The 22393-nt window shown below is 34.5% G+C and overlaps 1 protein-coding gene across 1 annotated transcript in view; it reads right to left on the bottom strand.

Annotated features, from left to right (window-relative positions):
* The window catches only part of VPS13C (vacuolar protein sorting 13 homolog C), a 183005-nt gene that overhangs the window by 1760 nt on the left and 158852 nt on the right, over positions 1–22393 (bottom strand). Inside the window, exons 70-82 of the mRNA XM_055537746.1 lie at positions 21672–21783; positions 21455–21568; positions 19184–19323; positions 17514–17595; positions 16223–16336; positions 15354–15429; positions 14782–14945; positions 13184–13229; positions 11552–11675; positions 10720–10834; positions 5338–5426; positions 1730–1853; positions 269–352 (exon numbers count right to left, since the gene is read on the bottom strand). Of these exons, the coding sequence (XP_055393721.1) occupies positions 269–352; positions 1730–1853; positions 5338–5426; positions 10720–10834; positions 11552–11675; positions 13184–13229; positions 14782–14945; positions 15354–15429; positions 16223–16336; positions 17514–17595; positions 19184–19323; positions 21455–21568; positions 21672–21783 (1384 nt within the window). The remainder of the gene's footprint in view (positions 1–268; positions 353–1729; positions 1854–5337; positions 5427–10719; positions 10835–11551; positions 11676–13183; positions 13230–14781; positions 14946–15353; positions 15430–16222; positions 16337–17513; positions 17596–19183; positions 19324–21454; positions 21569–21671; positions 21784–22393) is intronic.

Genomic DNA, 22393 nt, shown 5'->3' with positions numbered 1-22393 from the left:
GACAAGTACAGGCTCACGTAGTGGAGCACTCAAGGGTACAAGCTGCCCACACAGGTCCAAAAGGAAGAATACACAGTCAGTACATGTCATGCTAAGACCAGTCTGCCCACAACATATTATTCCAAGTTTATATATACATCCAAAGCTTCAACTTGAAGATCTTTTGGGAAAAGTAATGACTGTTGCTAATTATAACAGATTTTTTTTTTTTTTTTTTTGTCTTTCAGCTAAAAAAAGGAGGGAGCATTCTTTGAAATAAATCATTTACCTCTGCTGTGGTGGTATCCCGCAGGTAAATTTTCTGAATGTAGCCTTGATTGGCACTATCTTTTTTTTGGAACAGACCTTGTCTCTGTTTCAAAACAAATAATGACAGAAAAGAAATTATTATGGGGAAGGAAAAAAACCTATAACCTTTAACTGAGTACTTAAATGTCAACTCTATTTTATAATCAGCAGACTAAGCAAATACACATATTCAGGTCTGATAAGAAATAAATCATTTTTGGTACAAGGATAGTGACTCCGTATTTGTGAGTTGTTAGAATTTGTGAAATTGGATGAGTATACATCTATCTGCATAAAATGATGGCTTTCTGCAGGCGATGATAAATCGCGTACAGAGATACCACTTGATAACTCATCACATCTGACAAATCAAAAACCCTCCCTTTATTTCCTTGGCTGATAGATAAAATTTGTACATAATGTAAAATACACTGAGTCAATTCTCACCTCTGATGTGAAAGGAAAGTGATAACTGAGAGAACTGTAATATACATGCATACTGACAGGAAAGACACAGTCTTTCAGTGGTCTGAAAACTATGTTTCATATACCAAGGCACTCTTTCAGTTTTGAAACTCTACAATGAGGTAAGGCTGAAATACAAAATAGCATGGTTTCACAAGTGGTTTCTTTTACTTGTAAACTTCTTTGAAAAGAAAGGAAACATAAAGGATAATAGTACTTACATCTCTAACTATTGAATTTTATAATTCAGTAAGCATTTTTCAGATAGTTTCAGTAATAGAGATAACATAATTATTGCTTAGGAAAAAATATAGAAATTACCATCTTTGGAATAACAGTTTCTACTTTTTTTTTTTTAAAGGGTGAAAATAGAATTATATCATATATAAGAAAAATTATACATTACAAAGTAAAATGAGTTTGAGAATTAAGCAAAAGATAGGGTATCATTTTTGCTAATTACTTGCTATACAGTTAAAAAGTTTTTCCACAGAAAATGGAGAGGAAAAGACACAAAAGCATTATTACATACTTAAAATGCATTAGTCTTCTATAAATGCCAAACATTACTAAATGTGAGTGTTCTGGACATAATGCTTATAATAATCTCCTTAAATCCTAAAATGGGGAATCTTCCCAGAAGTATTTTATATTATAGCAAAATCATATCCTTATGAAGTAAAACAAACAACAAAAATAAAACCCACTTCTATTCACTTCCATTCTTCTACCAAAAAGGAACCTAACTCTTTCAGTGAAGAGATTTAGTATTTCACTCAGCGCAATCAAGGACTGCCAGAAAACGAAGTACAGAACACAAGTTACATTTTCCTTTACTCTTCAGCATATGATAATAATAATAATCCTTCAAATACTTTATGCAGTTAACTGTAAAACAAGAGTCAGAAAGCACTCCTGGTTTCTATTCATTTGACAAATTTTTGACTCTAAAGGTGTGTGATTCATGTTTTCTTACCTCAACTGATATTTTGAGTAGATTTCCATCGACAGTGGGAGGCCATACAAAATCTTCAAATAGATATTGCCAGTCTATGGACATATGGCCTAGGATTTCAACTTCCTTTACACAAAAAACTCGCCTATTTTGCAAAAGGAAACAGAAATATATAAGTATTGATAAAGACAGTTAATTGTTCTAATATTTCCCTCGACTAGATGCCATAGATATTACTTGCTTAGTAAGCAATATAACCTGGCACACTAAAAAAAGTATGCTTCACATTAAAAAAAAAAAGATAACTGTCAGATAAAGAGCGAACATCGCACAACTAACACAGCAGAACTTCAAAAATCCCTCTTCTGCCAATCTTGCAAAATTCAGGACAGTGTCATTTTAAAAAAACTGAGCAGAAAAATGAAATCATTCTCTTTAAAACACATAAGGAACAGGATGTACTTTCATCCAGGAAGTAATAAAGGCAGAAGCCCCTGAAAATGTTTTACTTGGAAAATTATTAATTGCTTTTTACTGTCAATCATGTATGCCTTCTAATCAGGAAAGAAATGTCACAAACTTCAAACGTCAGCAAAGATTCATGATAGGCCTACTAATAAATACCAGGTTTGAACATTTTAATACTGATGTACTATATCACAGAGTGAGCAGCTCATTTTACTCAACAGCAATTAAAAAAAAAAAATCACAGAATTCTTAAAGGGCATCCATCCACATTGATTTCCCAGTGTGTGATTCAGATTAGGTACTGATATAACTACACTTGATTCCAAAGTTTCTGTAACAGAAAGCAAAACTAGGAAAGGAGAGCTGTTGAATCTGTGAATGGACACGGTGCTGGAGAAACAAAGACCCGGCTTTCTACTTGAGAGGTTATTTATAGGCTAAAAGGGGAAGTGAAATTCACTCAGTCACGTCTGACTCTTTGTGACCCCATGGACTACACAGTCCATGGGATTCTCCAGGCCAGAATACTAGAGTGGGTAGCCCTTCCCTTCTCCAGGGGATCTTCCCAACCCAGGGATTGAACCCAGGTCTCCTGCATTGCAGGCAGATTCTTTACCAGCTGAGCCACAAAGGAAACCCAAGAATACTAATGGAGTGTGTGGAAAATTCTCTTGGCACACAGGAGGGAGGAACTGACTGTTGATAAACTAGGTAGGGTAAGAGCTGATTCTTGAAAGGAGGAAGTCTTCGAAGGAAATTATATTCTAGACAAAGGAAAGAGTGCAGTAACATATATGGCGGTACAAAAAAGGAAAGATTTATCTGAGGAATGTGGAGGTCTGCAGCTGGAGTACCGGACATATACAGCGGGGAGAAAATTAGCTTGGTGCCAGCTCTTGAAGGTTTTTTTCTTTTTTGGCGGCTGGGGTTGAGGGGGTAGTGGAGGTTGTTAAGAAATTTTGACTTTAATCTACAGATGATGGAAATGATATGATAAATTTTCTTATTGAAGAGTCATGGCCAATGGAGGAGAGATGGGGTAGACAGTGAAGGTGGGAAGTGACCGTAATAGTCCAATTAGGAAACAGCGAGAGCCTCATTTAAGGTGGTGGCTTGTGAGAAGAAGAAAGAGATATATTTTAGATGTTTAGAAGGTAGGGGTGAATGAACTCAGTGACTGACGGGGTAAGGACTGATACAGACCCCGGGCACTGTGTCTTTTTGCACAGGTGCTCCTGAAATTGTGGGTATATTTGGGACTGTGTCGAGCACTGTAGAAGTGCAGCATTCAGGGCCCCAGCCTACCAAGTGCCTGCAGTGACTCCAATGACTGTGACAACCTCCAACACCCCTACCCATTCCAAACAGTCTTTAGGAAGTGGACTCCAGCTCCCCTACCCCCAGTCTCCTGCCTAGTAGAGACTCAGAGATTAGAGTTCAAGATAACTAATACAAATCATTGCATCAAACGCAATTCACCGTTTTGATTGTCTTAAAACTATACTGTTGACCATTTCGACAATACAATTGAACTCCTGCTGCCCTCAACCTCCTTCACTTTTTCCCTCCTGCACCACGTTTCCCGGAGTTCAAATCTTGGTCTTGTGAATAACACATTCTCTCAGGATGGTCTCTTGGATCTCAACTCCGTATCTTTATCCAAACTCCAAGTATCTACACCTATACTTATTTCTACACATCTCCTTGACCTTTACTTTGATATCTCAAAGCTATGTCAAACTCATTAAGTTCAAAATGGAAACAAGTCATCATCTTTTCCGCCAAACTACTGTAAATGGTACTCAAGCCAAAAACCAGCCAAGTCATCTGGTATTCCCTTTTCTTTCATATTCAGTCATCCAACCCTCGTCTCTAAAGGCTGCCCCTTCATACCTAAGGCAGAGTAACTCACTGAGCTGGTCAGGAATGTTATTTTACTAATTGTATTCTGAAAATCTCTACAAGTGATCCGATTTGAAATTACTATGATTTTGCTACTTATGATTTTAAATTACTATGATTTTTCAACTTACTTGAAGAAAAATAGATGTATAATGTACACGTTAATATTCCTACCAAATGCCTAAATCAAACAACTACTAAAATATTACATTCAATCCCCAAAAGATGGGTTTCCATTGCTTAGTATGGAATTACATAAAAAGTATAAAAACTACTCTTTAGATTGTTTTCTGAATATTTGGACTTAATTAATGGCCAAATCAGAGGACTAGCTAACTCTCTCTTAGAAACAGTTTGTAGATTTAAGCCTGAATTCTAAAGTTTTCCTTTCTCTCCTTCCCACCTAAAAACATTTAAATGCAGTAGTAAGAAATCTAATATATAAATGTTACCTACTCTAAGTGCTTTGCTTTAGTCCTAAAAAATACATAACTTGGAATGTTTTGAAAATTATTTACCTGTAATTAGAATAATTAAGGTAGATCTCAGGAAAATAAAACTTAGTAGTTTAGTCCAAGTTCTTTTATTGAGAAAAATTATCCACTACTCTCAAAATATTTAGAAAGAAAATGGGACACAAAGATATAATAACATACTTTTAAAAAGGTATGCTCCACCTCCAAAATAAAACCTAGTGAGAAAAAGTAAATTCATCCCCATAACTGGACGTACAGTTCACATATAAAGGTATCACTACTGTACTTATAAACTCTAATTGATTCTGTCTCTCAGAAGTTGTGTAACTTGGTTAAGCCTCTAAACCGTGCTTAGTCTCAGTTTCAGCATCTCTAAAACGAGAAGGTCAGAACAGATGATCTCGAAGGAACCATCCAGACCTGAATTTCTGTGATTCTATGACAATGAACAGGGCTTCCCAGGGGGCTCAGGGGTAAAGAATCCACCCGCCAATGCAGAAGATGCGGGTTCGATCCCTGGATCAAGAAGATCTCCTGGAGAAGGAAATGGTAACCCACTCCAGTATGTTTGCCTAGGAAATCACATGGACAGAGGAGCCTTGCAGGATACAGTCCATGGGGTCACCAAGAATCAGACAGGACTTAGTGACTAAAGAACAACAATGACAATGAACATTTTGCAGCTGAAGCATAGTTATCTAAATCCAATGTCATTTTCGTCTCCAAAATTCTTATAATATATATACAATTAGCATTTGAAAAGATGTCACTTGAAGTCAATACCTATTTGTAACCATAAGGCTTGCCTTCTTGTTCCCAGAAATAGCACAGTGGTATCGGTAAGTCTCTCCTTCTAACTTTTTGACGTGATTCTGAAAAGAAAAGAAGAGTCAAGATTTGTGTTGTAACATGCATCTGAACAGTATTTCCAATACCTTATATTAGTGCCAGTTAGGAAAAAATTATTAAAACCAAAAGCACAATTCTATAGATTGGCACATGAAGCTAGAAAAATGTTCACAGCATTTTTATAAATAAACTTTCACTGAGCCTTAAAAGTCAAGTAACTATGAAATGCTTACTAAGCAATCTTCTAATAAAATACACTTTGTTGTGTGATAATTCCAAAACTTTTAAATAGTTTTACCAGAAATAATCACAAATTTCATTTATATGAACCAACACTAGTATAAAACTGGACATTAACATTCCAGAGGTCCTTAACCTGGGGTCCTTGGAAGGACTTTGGAAGGCCTATGAAATACCATAAAAAAAATACAAAATTTTGAAAATGTGTTTCTGAACTTGTTTCCAGAGGACAGTTCATATTTTTCATCAGATTTTTAAAGAGGTCTGTTATCCTTCTCAAAGGTTAAGAACCACTGATCTACAATAATAAAAATAAGAAAATTTCAAGATAATGAATATTGTTGAATATTTGGTCTTATATATTAAACATGCATGAGGAGTACAAGTATGTACTAGAATTATATTCCTGGCAGAAAAGAAAACTTAATGGCAATCTTAATATAAACATGAAGAAGTTCTAAGATTTCAAACAGCTGGCACAATTTATTACTGAATACAATTACAAGCATAAAATAATTCAAGTATAAATAGTAGCACATTAAAAGACATTTTTTTTAACTATCTCAAAACTATTGTGACCTCAATCAACAAACATTAAATATAAATAAAGTTACATTTACAATTAATGCTAATGAAATATTACTGACATTATATATAATGCATAATTAAAAATTAGAAGAGAAAATATATGAAAATATAAAACATAAACATACCCAACAAATAAGATAATAACAATTTATAACCAAGAATACATCAATATTATCAAAAGGATAATATAATCAATAATAATCACAAGCAGAGAAAGCACACTTGTTTATTATTTCAATAGCAAAATACACAATTTTTTTTTAAAGATCCTTGGTTCCATCATTCTTTGACCAATTACGAAAAGCCATGAACAACAAAGATGAATCCCTAAAGAATGGGGGTCTCAACCTCAGAATGGATGTCTCAACTTCAGAATGAATCTCAGAGAGAAGTGAAGTTTAACAGTTACTTGTTTCATATCTTCCTTGTGTGAATTAACTAATATCTTTTAATATTTATACCTTAATTCCTTTAAAATGAATATAAATGAAAATAACAATTTAGTATATTTATTTTCAGTCTTGAAATTTAAATATGTTAAAACATTTAGATCTGAGATGAAATGTACAATACTACTCACTTTCCATCTTCTACCATCTTGTATGCATTTTCGTTAGTTATAAGCTTTGCATTTTAAAAAACTAAAGCTTTTAAAGTATATTTTACCACCATAACACATTACAGAAACCTAGTTTTCAGCACTTCTGAAACCCACTACACTCTGAGATTCAGTCTCTATGGCAGATGAGTTTATAAAATATTCACTCTTCCTTCCCAAAAATGCAACTGGAAGAATTTATAATATTTAGCAAAAGCATTCAATTTTTTCAAGTAAATTCGAAGGAAATAATACAAGATATGAAAAAGCAATGTGTATAATGATGTTTATTACATCATTATGTTATCATAGTATCATTAATGTAAAATATATTAAACATATATATAGTATCATAGTGCCATTAATGTAAAATAATGGTAACAGCTCTAATGTCAAGAATTGGGAATAGTCAAATATATGAGGTAAAGTTAGCTCAATAGATAATGCAAGAATTAAAAATGAAGCATTTCTAAGAACCAGGAAAAATATAATTAAGACAAAAAAGCAAGGAATGCCATTTTAAATATTATATAATCATTAACTATGGGAAGTAAGATGAATATTAAACAAAAACTGGCTATACATATATATATTTCATATATGTCTCTGTGTAAGTATTTATGTGTGTGTATGTGTGTGTGTGTGTGTGTGTGTGTGTGTAGATGGTAATTATCCTGGGAGAAGAGAGGATAAGTAGAAGAGTATATCCTATGAAAACACAGAATATAATTCAGTAACTTTTAAAGCTCACTCTTAAAGAATGCAGAACAATATTCAGAGAAAAGAAAAGGGGGTAAATCCAAAGATTCCCAAATTATTCCAAATTATTTAGAATGTACCCATATTATAGTAAGCACTAAGGAAGATATAATTTTACCCTCTAGTGCTCTTCAATATTTACACATTTTGTTATACTTGGTCCATTAAGGACAGAAGTCTCATTTCATTTGGATATCCAGCACAGTGTAGATAATCAAATACTTAGTTCCTAACTAACTGATTTCAACAAGATAGTAAGGGATGAAACAGCCTAAACTTCTTAACTATCCATGCCTACCCTTGCTACCCATGGAAAAAAGTTACCAAGCTCTTTTCTTAATGTACAATCATTCTATTTCTTCCAGTTCTCATATCTTAACGAAAACTACTGAATCACACACAATGACTATATTTAGCTAAAATAATAAAGTTTCTTGAAGTTTTGTGCTTACAGACACGCGGGTGGAAAAAAGGGAAATCATGAGGAAAAGAACACTGTAAAGACCTACATGATCAAAAAGTAAACAATGAAGAAAAAATTTTTCCCAGAAGTCTCATTAAAATTGTATTAATAATATTTTCAGGAAAATTGAAAAAATATTACTTTTACCTAAGAAGAAAGAATAATTATTAGTGATGATTTAAGATAGAATCTTGAATTAGTTACTGTGCTTGATTCTCATAGAAACTGCATATGAGGCGCTATTTCTGCCAACCCTCAATTATCTAGGCACAAGAAAAGTTTTTCAGCTACAATTTTAGGCAGGCTAGTGATGTCGTTCTTCTATTTTAAAGTGCTTGTTTCAAATAGGAAGCTTCCCTGGTTCAGACGGTCAAGAATCCGCCTGCAATGCAGAAAACCTGGGTTCGATCCCTGGGTCAGGAAGATCCCCTGGAGAAGGAAATGGCAACCCATTCCAGTATTCTTGCCTGGAGAATTCCATGGACAGAGGAGCCTGGTGGGCTACAGTTCGTGGGGCTGCAAATTCTTCTATAAAGTGCTTGCTTCAAATATGAAGCATTCAATTTATTATTTTGATAACTATAGTTTAAAAATATATAATGCAACTGAACAGTTGTATGTTTAATAGCTTCATTCTCTTTAAATGTAAAACACAATAAATCTAAATTCACAATTTGTTTCCAATTTTGGGAGGAAACATGAAAGTTGCTAGATAAGATACTACTAAATCTAACATTTTTATCAATTATAGAAAAAAGAGAAATCAAAATATAACATGTTGAAAGTTTACTCTGGGGTCGCTAATTTCAAAATCATAGTTTATATTTTTTAAATTTCCATTAGGATTATGCATCTTCTTGAAGGATTTAAAAGCAAAAGAGATTGGTTTTTAAATATAAAGACATCCATCAATTCAAAAGCCACACAAGTAATCTGCTTAATTACATGTTCAACTTCTATTTTTACATCTAATAATTGTGAAATAAGCATAACCAATAAGGAGACTTAATTTTTAAAAAGTATAAATACAAAGGGCTAAGACTATACATAACATAATTAGAAAATGATTGCGATTTATCTAGCAGGAGTATAGAGAAGTTAAAATAGAAAAAGAGGCAAGGGAATAAATTCTCAAAATTGATGCGCCAATACTTATTTGAGGTTGAGGGACTGATCCAGAGCAACTGACTATTGTTTAGTCGTTCAGTTGTGTCTGACTCTGTGACCCCACAAGCTGTGGCCCGCCAAGTTCCTCTGTCCACAGGATTTCCCAGACAAGAATGCTGGAGTGGGTTTCCAATTCCTTCTCCAGGGGATCCTCCCAACCCAGGGACTGAACCTGAGTCTCCGGCATTGGCAGGCAAATTCTTTACCACGGAGCCATCAAGGAAGCCCAGAGCAAGTGATACTCCATTTCTTAAAATATATGCCCCAATCAATAGTTTTATAACTTGAGTAAATTTATGGTGATTTATGAAACACAGTTGTGTAATTCTACCAGCAGGACTCATATACATAAAGAACACACAGATTGGACATAAGAATTATTCTTTTTTTTTTTGCAACTTTACCAGAAATGCATATGAATACCATAAGAAAAGGTGAAATTCTCAGGATGACAGTAAAAGTTCAATAAAGTATCCCTCCAACTAAATATAAAACAAAGTTGATTTCCTGCATCTTTTCATCTTTTATATTGACCTCTTATTCCTGTACAATATTACCAGGAATATCACAGTTTTTATCTGTAGCCAAGCCACTACAATAAAAAGTTCAGAGAGAGGTAAGAAATGTAAAGATAATTTCATCAAAATGGACTCTCACTCTAAATAAATCAGGACAGTCAATTAATACCACAGTTTGTTTTGATTTTTAAGGATGAAATCAAGTAGCAGTATACAAAACATTTACTCCTGTATTTCCAGTTCTTGCTGTGTAGGCAGAAAAAAGAAAGAAAATAAAGTTAGAAGCATGCAGAAAGGTAAAATGTAATCACATACTATAAAAACCAAAGGCTAAGAACAATGAAGAGTCATTTTATTTTAAAGTCAAAGTAGAAAAATATTAAAAATTTTATTTTGGAGGAAAGCTAGTCATGAGAGAATAGCATTTCACATATGTGTATATTGTTTATGTTACAAAATTAAAACTAAAATATAAACCAAAAAAAATTCCAAAAAAGTTTCAAGGTTTTAACAAAAGATTATAATTGTACATATAATCTTTTTTTCTCTCCTCCAGCTTCTGTTTACCTGAATAAATCTAGATTTACAATACAGGACAAATAAATTAATTTGGTTGAGAGAAAAGGAAGCAGCGAAATTCCAATAATTAGCTATAAGCAGAGGACTGAAGTTTAACAACATAAATGAAAGGCGCTCAGTACAAACAGTAAAAAAGCCTATGACTACTTTCAACATTATCCTTTCTGCACTAAAAAGCTTTGATCCTGTGCAGAAAAGAAAAAAATGATGAGTTACTCCTATTTGATATGCTATGCTAATAAAATAAAACAAATAATCAAATTCTACCCTGCATACCATTGTTTCCTGTGTAATCTTTAAAGAAGTTCATGAATCAGGAACTCTAGGAACCAGCCATGAAGCTCTGACCGTAGAAATCTTTAAAATTCAATTTCACTCATGACCATAAAGAACAGAATTTATACCTCAAATATGTCATAGCCCTCAGACTCCTGTCGGTCATAAGGGCGAATGATGCCATCTTCACGGATCAGGCGAGGGGAACGGAGCCTGGACACATCCTCTGTTGATTCTGCAACCCTGTGTAAGTACATATAAGAAAACACATGAGAATCTCTCAAAATAACATAAATGTATTATTGTATTGATTCAACCACTATCCTGTGTAACACATGAACCATGAATACTGTGCTGAGTCTTGTCAGACTCTTGTGACCCAGGGACTATAGCCTGCCAGGCTCCTCTGTCCATGGGATTTCCCAGGCAAGAATACTGGAGTGGGTTGCCATTTCCTTCTCTAGGGGATGTTCCAAACCCAGGGATCGAACCTGCATCTCCTGCATTGCAGGCAGATTCTTTACCAACTGAGCTACCAGGGCAGCTCCACTATGTAACACAATATATCAGTATTTGATAAACGGTAATTTTAAATAACTTGCAAAATAATGTGACAAATATTAAAAACAGGTCAGTTTGACTTCATGTTCCCCCACCTTTTCTTAATAATAAAGGCGAGGAGTAGGCCATCCACTCTTTTATTCCATGGTGTCTAGCACAGTGCCCGGCATATAGTAAGGACCAATAACCATTTGTCAAATAAAAGAGAAAATGAGCCATTAAAAAAAAAGTCTCTTCTTACACCTCTCTGGGGGAGCTCTAACCTTGTGGACCAGTAAGAGTTCTCAATCAGACTTTAAGGTTCTTAAGGACAGGCAGAGTATTTAGCATACTTATGTACTCCTAGAAACAATCAGCACATAGACACATGGCCTGTACATGGTGTACATATTTAATTACCTCTGAATCCCCTGGAAGGTGCTACTGGCCATATCTATGATTCCACCAGTTGGACGAGCCACAGCACCCACAAGCCCTTTTCCAATCCCTTTGAAGAATCCAGCAGCTCCTTCCTTTTTGGCACCTTCATAAAACCAGACAATGAAAGTATAAAGATTTTAAAATCAGCAACTTCGAACTCAACGAACGGCTAAGTCAAATACTGAATGGTTTTACCCAGGAAGCTCCTAGAATTTGACGTTCTAAAGAGGTTAAATTTAATCCTAACCTGTGATAAAACAGTGGTTTTCAAAGTATATTAAAAATGCAAAATTATGAGGCCCCACTCCCAGCCAGTAATCTGCATTTTTACAAACCCCCAAGGTAATCCTAAGGCACACTCAAGTTTTACAACTAGTGATCCAGGAGTTTAGTTAGTAACTATGACTGGAGGATCTAAGAATTGACCAGAAAATATTATTCTTATTATTATTGCCAACCATCAGGAGATTTTTCAAGAAGTGTACTTTTTAAAAAATATAAGAACTTTATAAAAATATAATTCACATTCCATATAATTCACCCATGAAAGTATACAAATAAAACATTTTTATAGTATATTCACAGCTCTGCAACTATCACCATAATCAATTTTAGAGAATTTGCATTATTTCAAAAAGAAAGCCCATGCCTATTAGCAATCATTTCCCATTTTTCCCCAAACCCTCTTCCCAATTCTATGCAGTTTACCTCCTTCCTCCCTGCCCTGCAGATCTAGGCAATCACTGACCTAATTTTTATCTGTATGAATTTGCCTATTCTGGTCAAACAGAATCATACAATATGTGGCCTTTTGTGACTGGCTTTTCTTCACTTAGAATCACACTTTCAAGGTTCATTCATCTTGTACTTGTATCAATACCTGACTTCTTTTTATAAATGGATGTTAACCCATTTGTATGGCTTATACCACATTTTGTTTATCCATGCATTGGTTGATGGACATTTGGATTGCTATTACATTCTGGTTATTATCAGTAATATTTTTATAAACATTTCTGTACAAGTTCTTGAGCAAACAGAGGCTTTCAATTCCCTTGCGTATACACCTAAGAGCGGAATTGCTGGGTCACATATATAAGCTCTATCTTTATATCCAGCTGTCCCAGTACCGTTTGTTGAAAAGACTATTCTTTTTCTATGGAATTATCTTGGCACCCCTGTCAAAACGCAATCGGCCATAACAATAAACATGTATTTCTGAAACCTGAATTCTACTCCATTGATCTATATGTGTGTCTGTATGCCAGAAACACCTGTCATAGCTACTTTAACTTTACAGTACGTTTTAAAACTGGATCGTGTAAGTCCTCCAACTTCATTCTTTTTTTCCCCAGATGTTTTTGACTATTCAGAGTTCCCCTGAATTCCCATATAGATTTTAGAATCAGTTCATCAATCTCTGAAAAAAGAAACTATTGGGATTTTGATAGGGATTGTACTGAATAAAGAATGTGCTTTTTAAACTAGGATTAAAAAAAAGTCAATTGCTATTGAGAGTCCAAGAGAATCTAGTCTAACAATAACATCTATTACTTTTACCATGTATCAACTCTTCAGACTTTGTACAGAAAGGAAACATTCTCAACCTACCTTCCACAGGCTTTGTTATTATTCCAGTCACTCCACCAACAACTCCCTGAGAGAGAAATTATAGATCAAGTCAAGCCTGAATGGAAGGTGCTTAATTTTAAACCAACCACTAGAGGTCTCTACAGACATATTATTACAGGAATAACTTTTTTTAAAAAAAAAACAAGGACTTGACAGAGAATATGCACGTATAAGTGAGTTCTCTGATTTTTAAAATATTACCTCATAGCACATATTAAATGAAGCACTTTATAGAAGCAGAACTTTTTAACAGACAGAAGAGTAGAGAAGGTGAAAATTTTTTACATCTGACTCTGACACCAATCACCAGCTGATATGTGTGCGTGCGTGCTAAGCCACTTTAGTCATGTCCAACTCACTGTGACCCAGTGGACATTAGCCCACTAGGTTCCACTGTCCATGGAATTCTCTAGTTGATGCAATCTCTTTAAGCCTCAGTTTCCATATAAGTAAAATGAATGAGTTGAGAAAATTAGAGATCTAATTATAAATTCCAATGAAAAGGTAAAGGAAAGTGAAGTCTCTCAGTTGTATCCGACTCTTTGCGACCCCATGGACTGTAGCCTATCAGGCTCCTCCGTCCATGGGATTTTCTAGGCAAGAGTGCTGGAGTGGATTGCCATTTCCTTCTCCAGGGGATCTTCCCAACCCAGGAATCGAACCCGGGTCTCCCACATTGCTGGCAGACGGTTTACTGTCTGAGCCACCAGGGAAGTCCAAATTCCAATGAAGTTACTTCATAATTTAGTGCAAGTGTGGAAAACCGAAAATGAAGGGACCTCTCATGGACAGCAAATAACCTGACAAATAAAGCGCTTAGAGGAGACAATACACGTTACAAATCACAGGCACAAACACAGCAGTTAACAGTCTACTGAATTAATTTCAAAATTTAAAAAGTAATATTTGTGCATTCTTTACATAACTTTCAAGTAGTGTTAATAACTAAAAATAGCTGTATATCACACAGAAAAAGAACTGACGGATGTATACTATACTGAAAAGATTAGATACCTCTAGGAAGAGGAGAGGGATAATCAAAGGGTACTTTATAGCCTTACCTAGGTTCCCATTACCCACTTAAAAAAAATAACTTAGAAGTTCTTATAATTACTCATAAGGAAGATAGTCATGTATTACCTGTATAATTGAATGGTATAGTCCTGAAAAGTCATGAAAGGTAGTTCCTGGTTTATAACACATAACCTGTGCACCTGCCTTCTACAGAAACGGTTGACTGATGATGACCTGAAGACGATGACTCTCTCCCTCCAGTTACCTCCACATTCCTCTGCTCCACTTCCCCACCTTCCACACTAGTGCTAATCTGCCATCATTATAGTTTTCACTCCAGCCCAAGTACCAAAGTCTAGGGATGGGCTGGGGGGGGGAGGGTAGACTGATGCTGATAAAAGGAAAGGAGAACAAAAAAGGAAACAGAAAGTGTGCAATTTATCGCTACTGTTGCTCTGACAGACTTTTACTTACAAGCAGTGTTCCACGTGCCACACAACCAGTACATATGCTAAAGTGTATCTGTAAGTTAGTATTTCTTGAAGATTCAGCAGGAGACTTACAAGCAGCAAGCCCTTTCCCCCTCTGGCCAGGCTGTCACCAAAATCTTTAGGCTGCCGACCCATCTCTTCTCTTCTTTTTTGCTGATATTCTTTGTCCATTGTAATTGCTGCCAAACCTTTTCCAACAGAGCCGGTGATTCGAGATACAACTCCTGCTGCACCACCTATCAAAAGGCCCAGAGAAGTAAATCACACTGTTTCTTTGATGAGCATTATCACAATAGAGAGCATGTGGCTGCTTGAAACTAACAGGTGCTTAAAATTCTGTCTCCTACACAAAAAGGCAGATATTGATTGTATTCAGTTCCCACTTAGCAAGAAGAGGAATAAAACTATTTCAAGTACACTGATTAACAAATCTATGACATATTAAAAAAAAAACACCTCAGATCAGTGTCGAATTATTTTCCATTTAAGAACAAATGAACACGTCTTTTAGAAGGATTATTATACAGCGAAACCCTCTTTTCTTAAACACAGTCATTTATTTTTTATAAACAATGAATTTAATAATAACTTATAATAATATAATTATATTTAGACACATACACACACAAATATGTAATACATACCTACTGTGTGTCCAAAGAGACTTTTTACTCCAATTACTAACCCCTCAGCAAATTCTTCAGGGCCTTGAACAGCACCCTGGTCGAAAATTTAAAAAAAGTTTGCTACTTAAAATTTAAATACGTTTAAGATTTTTGAATCTAGTATTTCAGAATTTCCATGAAGATACAGAATCCCAAAGATACGTCAACATTGTGCTGACAGTTTTCATCTTCTAATCCCAAAACTGAAGGAACACCTATTCTGTCTGAAGATACTTTCAACTCACATGATCTTAGCAAACCCTTTAAGAGGACAAAAAGTGGAGAGGAATAAATCATTGGCTTCAATCAAAATTGGAAATTGGCCTTCCAGGACCAAGAGCCATCAGACTGTTAAAGCAAGCCACACTGACAGCAAGACTAACAGCCCACACAGTTTGGGCTCTCCTGTTTTTCCATTTATTCTTTTTGCTTTGTCCTTCTGAAACCCTCACCACACTGGGATCCTGCATCCTTTAAATGGAGGAGAACAGGTTAGAGGAAAGCTTGACTATGAAACAAAGTCAGCTTTCAATGCCTGCTAGTTCTTTACACAGTGGTGACGCAGTTTTGAAATGTTCTCAGCCTACTTAGCACTCTCCCTAACAACTACCTCCTAAATCCCAGAAAATGTAGGCATGCTTTACTACCCAGATACTAGAAGTGCTCCGTTAGTTCTAAAACAATCTTTTACTGTTATCTCTAGTAATTTTAAAAATATATAAAATTGATATACTTGGTATTTGAACATTATTCAGTTCCAAGATACAATTAAAATATGAATTATCTGTCATAAAAAGTAGAACATCCGTTTTTCTATACTACACTTAAAATAAATAAAAGACCAATACCTGGAAGGGTTCATAGAAAAGAGCTTCAAAGCCTTCAGATAGACCTCTAATTAATCCAAACGGGTTTCCAAGTACATCTAAGCCCAATACAAGGACATACATCTGTTTCAAGAACTACAGGAAAATAAATAAATAAATAAATGAAGTTCTTTGCAACCATTGTAAGAAAATACATCATGAACCAATGTGGAAAAAGTGGGATACTGACTAAATTAGGTTGTTAAAGGAAAACTCTGCAGTGACGTTTTACTATGTTCCAGGCATTATGCTCGTACTTTACATGGGACTTTCAAATGGGATAGAACTCAGGTTTGAGGCAAAGTCGGCCCTTTATCAGTTACATAACCTTGGACAAGTCGTGTAGTCTCTATAGGCCCTGCTCTTTTCATCTGTAAACTGGGAGGCATGGCTGAGTATGCATATTAAATGAATATATATTTCAATAATTGGTACTCATTTTTGTTACATTATTATCAGTATTGCTATGAACTAAATGGGTTGATAACCAAAACAAAAAGCCAAATGAAAAAATATCCTTATTTGGACATGTAAAAATCAAGTTTAAACACCATAAAAGACCTTTCAGCAGAGGAAGGCAAGAGGAATGTCCCCCATAGCAATGGCACTCGTGTGTGCATGCTCAGTCGCTTGAGTCATGTCCGCTTCTTTGCAACCCCATGGACTGTAGCCCGCCAGGTTCCTCTGCCCATGGAATTTTCCAGGCAAGAATACTGGAGTGAGTTGCCATGCCCTCCTCCAGGGAATCTTCCTGACTCGGGGATAGAACCTGCATGTCTTATATCGACGGCATTGGCAGGTGTGTTCCTTACCCCTAGCACCACCTGGGAAGCCCAATGGTACTCTAGTGCCCCTAAACAGCTACTGTGTCTCTGTGCACAGACTTCAAACCATGGAGTAACAGGCATCAGTAAGAGGAGCTTGGTTTCCTGGCAATTCTACTACACTATTCTTAGAAACTATAGTCACTGAAGGAATAAAATGTAACGACCCTTAAATCACTATTCTTTCCCAAAGTGGTAAATGTATAATTGCAAAAGGAAAACACACTAAAGGAAACTTTTAAAAAGGTTTACATAGTTGGCGAGGGGGCAGAGGTGGGGAGGTGGAATTAAAGAAATAGAAGTTAATCATTCCAGAAAACTACTAAGTAATGAGATTGTGAATTGCAGTAAGTTAGGTAAATGTCACCCACTACAATCATAAATGCTTTGCTTTGATATTTTATGAAGTATCTTCTGTATGAGCTACTGTTAATATGACAGGAAGTTACCTGTTCACTGTAATGTCTAACAACACTCCACATGAGCTGATCTCTGTTGTAAAACTGATACCGAATTTCATAATAAGCAAGTCTGGGAGGAGAAAGAGTCAAAAGTACTAAGATTATCTTTTGGAAAAAAAAAAAAAGACTTAAAATTTCAGTGATAAATTAATCATTTCTATGTCATAATTAGGTTTGTACATATAATTTGAGATATTAAATATTAGGATGCCAAAACTATGATAAAAATAGTACATTGTCATGCAAATCTTTCATAAACACATAAAGAGTAAAAAGTTGACCACAATCCCACTACACAGTGAATTTTTTTCTTAAACTTTTTCTTTTCCTCATTTTCCACTTCAGAGTCTTTCTTTTCTTTTCTATGCAACTGAAAAATATTAAAACACTCTGTATGCATTGTTATACTCAACATTTTAGATAAATATTCTTTTAGGTTTTCAAATTTTGATGTAACCATTTTTAATAACATAGCATTCCATCATGTGGATGGCTCAAACAATTCTTTCATGATCAATATTTCTAAATATTGACGTAATAATCAGAGTTGCCATGTGTATTCTGAATATAACTTTGGCTGCATTTCAAGATTATTTTCTGACCGAATTCCTACCCAAAATAATTACTGAGTGAAAGACTACAAAAACAATTAAGACTCTTGATATATATCCCTCTTCACTCGTACATATGACAAAAAAAAAAGTCCATTTCTTAGATGCACTTCTCTCTCGTACTAGGATTTCTCATATTTTGAAATCTTTGATAATTTGCTTTAATTTGCATATATTCTTTGATAAATAATAAAGCTAAACATTTCTAATATCTATTAGCCACTGTATCTTCCCTTTCATGAATTAGTTAACATTGTTCTCTAGTACCTATAGCATTCGAATTTTTAGGTTAAAAATTAAATTATTAATCTTTTGCTATACTTGTCATATCATCCCAGTTCTTTGTTTTTTAATTATTTTCATTGATTTTGTTTTAAGAGTCTAATTTTTATGTAGTCAAATTAATTTTTATTCTTCCATCAGGATTTTTTCCATTGCTTTTAAACATAGGAAGGTTTCCTTTTATTTAGAGATTTGATAGCAATTAACTTCTGTTTTTCCTTAGTCTTTCTCTTTTCATTTGAATTTAATATTTAAGCCTTTGAGTCCTATAAAATTTGATAGTGTATAAGGTAAAAATAGTATTAATGAATTTTTTTCTCTAATACCACTGTGGAATATTCAATTCAATAAATATTCATTGAATTTGTATGTATCTGGCACACACAAATATTCTTATATTAAAGGTAGCAAGGAGCTATTATCTATACTTTGCCACAAATTATTCTGAAATCTAATCCTAGTGCTATATATTTCTAAATATAATTTCACTTAAAACATGGTCCATTTATAACCTACTACTAAAATAATTCAATGTTTGTACTATATTCATGTATTATCTAGATGCTGATAACTGAAAAAAATGTTAGACTCTTTACCTTGTCATTATGAGTAAAATAAATATACCTAAAGTCCAAACTATTAACAGTGTAAGTAGTAAGAATTACCACTTTTCTAAGGTAACTTCTAGCACAAATGAAAAGAATGAATATCCAGAAACAGCATCCTGGTATAAAACCTCCTAACACACTTCACCAGAACTCTTACTTGAATATAAGGTCATCCACATCAGTCAGAGTAGCACCGATGCTTTTCAACAGCAGGTTAACAGAATGAATTGGAATCAATTCCTGTTTCTCTTGGTTTGACTCCTCACCACCAGAACCCAAAGACAAACTCAAGTGCAACTAAAAGGAAAATAATGTTCAATAAATGAAAACTAAAAACAAAAATATTTACATACATGGACACCAAATTGTCCAGACACAAACAAATGTATCTTTCAATTAGAATCCTAAAGAAAACTATTATATTACTCTATACATTACACAGAACAGCTCTGATCCTCATATATACTTTCTAATAAAATACAAATCAATTTGTCCAATATAGTTCCAAAATGGAACTATAATTTTATTCAAACTTTATATATAACATTGTGTTTATATGGAGGAAACCAAAAAAAAAAAAAAAAACACTTTGCAAAAACAGCATAATCATTTTAAGAGGAAAAACATGTCAACTGGCCTATCAGCAGTTTAACTCAAAATAACGGATAATCATTTCTACAAGATAAATAACTTTTAGTAACAATTAACAAGAATAACCGCAGTATAATTACACGATAATGCTGTAACAACAGCATGACAATTATGGCAACACTTTAGCAAGTTCCAAATAAATGGTTAAAAGAATAATAAGATTTTCAGCTTCCACAACCCCTTCAACTCAGGACTTAACCATGAGATTTTCACGTTCCCATTTAGCTTCTTCTACTTTGTGCTGCATCAGCATCAGTGTGACAGTGCCAGAAGATACAGCAGAAGGTAATTCAATGTGTTAAGTCGAGCAGATAACTCTGCCTTCTCATTCTGCCAATTCTCTAGGCATTCTCCCTCATCAACAGAGAGCTCAATAGAGGGAACTTGTGGAAAAGCTAGGAAAGCCTGGTTGTTGAATTTTTTCTCTCATGTGGACTTTTGTCCATCTGCAGACTTCTAGAGGACTGGGATTCATGAAAGGCAATCTTAGGTGAAAAGAGATCCAGCCTTTTCCTACAGAGTAAGAAAATGACCATGATAGTCATAATTTTAGTTATTCAACTTTATGGGACAATTCCCAGTGCGCCTAAAAACGTTGTTACTTAGTCGCTCAGTCAAGTCCGACTCTCTGTGACTGAACGGACTGTAACCTGCCTCAATCCATGGGATTCCCCAAGCAAGAATACTGGAGGGGGTTGCCATTTGCTTCTTCAGGGGACCTTCCCAACACAGGGATTGAATCCATGTCTCCTGCTTGGCAGGAGGATTTTTACCACTGAGTCACAATATGTATAGGTAAATTATAAACCTGTAATACCCCATGGAGATTATAAACCCCATGAAGTCATTTTATATCTTCAACAACAACTTCAATAGCAGGTCTTCAGTTAACAATTTGTTGAAGGTATTGTCCAATCTCATAAAGAACTGATTTTTATTTAATAATGAAAAAGAAATTGTGTATAACTCACCACATAAAACAATATCAATTCTGAACCTAACACTATCAATGTTTGATATCACCAAACTAGTATATCAATTTAAAATAATAACTTCATTTTATAAATCCATTCACTTAGCTGAATGGATTGGTGAATGCAACTGACAATAATGTGCTGTTAACAGTTTTTTAGAATGTAAAGGATCATCAATATTTTTAAAGAGTTACTTAATTGTAAATCTGGCCCATTACACAAGTTTAGAGCTTTATGGTTGATAGCATTTGTGGATTCTCTAAGCAGTCACCTTTCCCTAGAAAAGCTAAAAGGAATAACAAAAGGAGACAAGGAAATGGGTTCATAAAGGACAAAATCAGGCAAGTGAAAGATATCCAATTTTCCACTCCCCTAGTTACAATCAAATTTTGGAAGGGTGGAAAATACCACATCAACAGTGTAACAGCAACTTCAGCATTTCCACATGCTGGTTAGGACACCCATTATAGCTTTCTATTCAGACAGGGAGGAGTTACAAAGCACAACCACAACATTAAATGTTGGTGAGCACGTCTTTGCTTAATTAAGAAATGCTTTTGTCAGCTTCTTCCTTGAAGAAAGGGGTTATTAATTCAAGACTAGAGATCATGCTCTGGTGGTTTCTCTATGGGAACTGTGGCTGTACATATGTTACAGAGAACTGTCTTAATTATTTCAATTAATCAAACAAAATTCCCCTCCAAATATTAGATACAACAAATTAAAACCCACATTTGTATACAGATCCTTTAAAAGTTCTACCATACTTCTGTCAAATGTTCAAAGTAATAATTACAACAAACCTTTATAGGAGAAATATGGAAATCTTCAAAGAAACTAAGAATGGATGTATCAGTCACTGAGGTCCCCACTAATTCTGTGTTTATAGCATCTAAGTCTTCCCGGATTAACTCTGTCTGAAAAAGAATTAATCAAGATTTTCTATTTTAATATTTTTCTACAACAATTACTGAAAAGAATGATTGATCTTTCATAATATTCCCCCAAAATAAAAATTACCCATTTTCTTTCAGCTTCAGGGTCAGTTGTTGGGGTAAACAGCGCAGTAATAGCTCCTAGAAATCCCTGATCAACTTTTAAGGCCATTTCCTGAATGAGAACCATAAAATACCTAAGGAAAAAAAAATTTTAATAGAAAAAGCTTTTTTAAGGATGAAAAAGGCATTTTATCAAAGCTTGTAATTTTCCATGTTAAAACTTTGATTTTGGCCAAAAACCACAGCAAGATCTTGTTCCGTGATCTCTAAAACAAAGGTTATGTTAGCAAGATCGAAGTTTATTTAGACTGAGATCTTTTTTATTTTTTTAATTAAAGTAAAAGTTTCACTAGGGGTAATACTGTTATATTAACACTTAGCATTTAAAGTTCCAAATGCTCTATTTACCATGTTATGGAAGATATAAGAACAATGATGATGTAGCATATAGTATCTAATTTTTAAAGTCCGCAGGAAGTAAAGAACACACCTCACAAACACATCATTTATATTTCACTATTTTATATTCTAATGGAAGTTACAAAGGGGAGACGTGGTTGAAGGAATTTCACACTTTAAAATATATAGAGGCTATTATTAAAATAAGTTTCAAAATATAAAATCACTTGACCATAAAGTAGATTGATACGTTCAGGTGGAAATAATTTTCATACAAAAGTCACTTCCAAAACATAATGTATTTTCAAAGCAGATTCTCATTTTAAGTTCCTTTAGATGATCAAG

This window comes from Bubalus kerabau, chromosome 10, assembly GCF_029407905.1.
Source record: "Bubalus kerabau isolate K-KA32 ecotype Philippines breed swamp buffalo chromosome 10, PCC_UOA_SB_1v2, whole genome shotgun sequence".
Taxonomy (NCBI): domain Eukaryota; kingdom Metazoa; phylum Chordata; class Mammalia; order Artiodactyla; family Bovidae; genus Bubalus; species Bubalus kerabau.
This window is presented reverse-complemented; position numbering and strand designations above follow the sequence as displayed.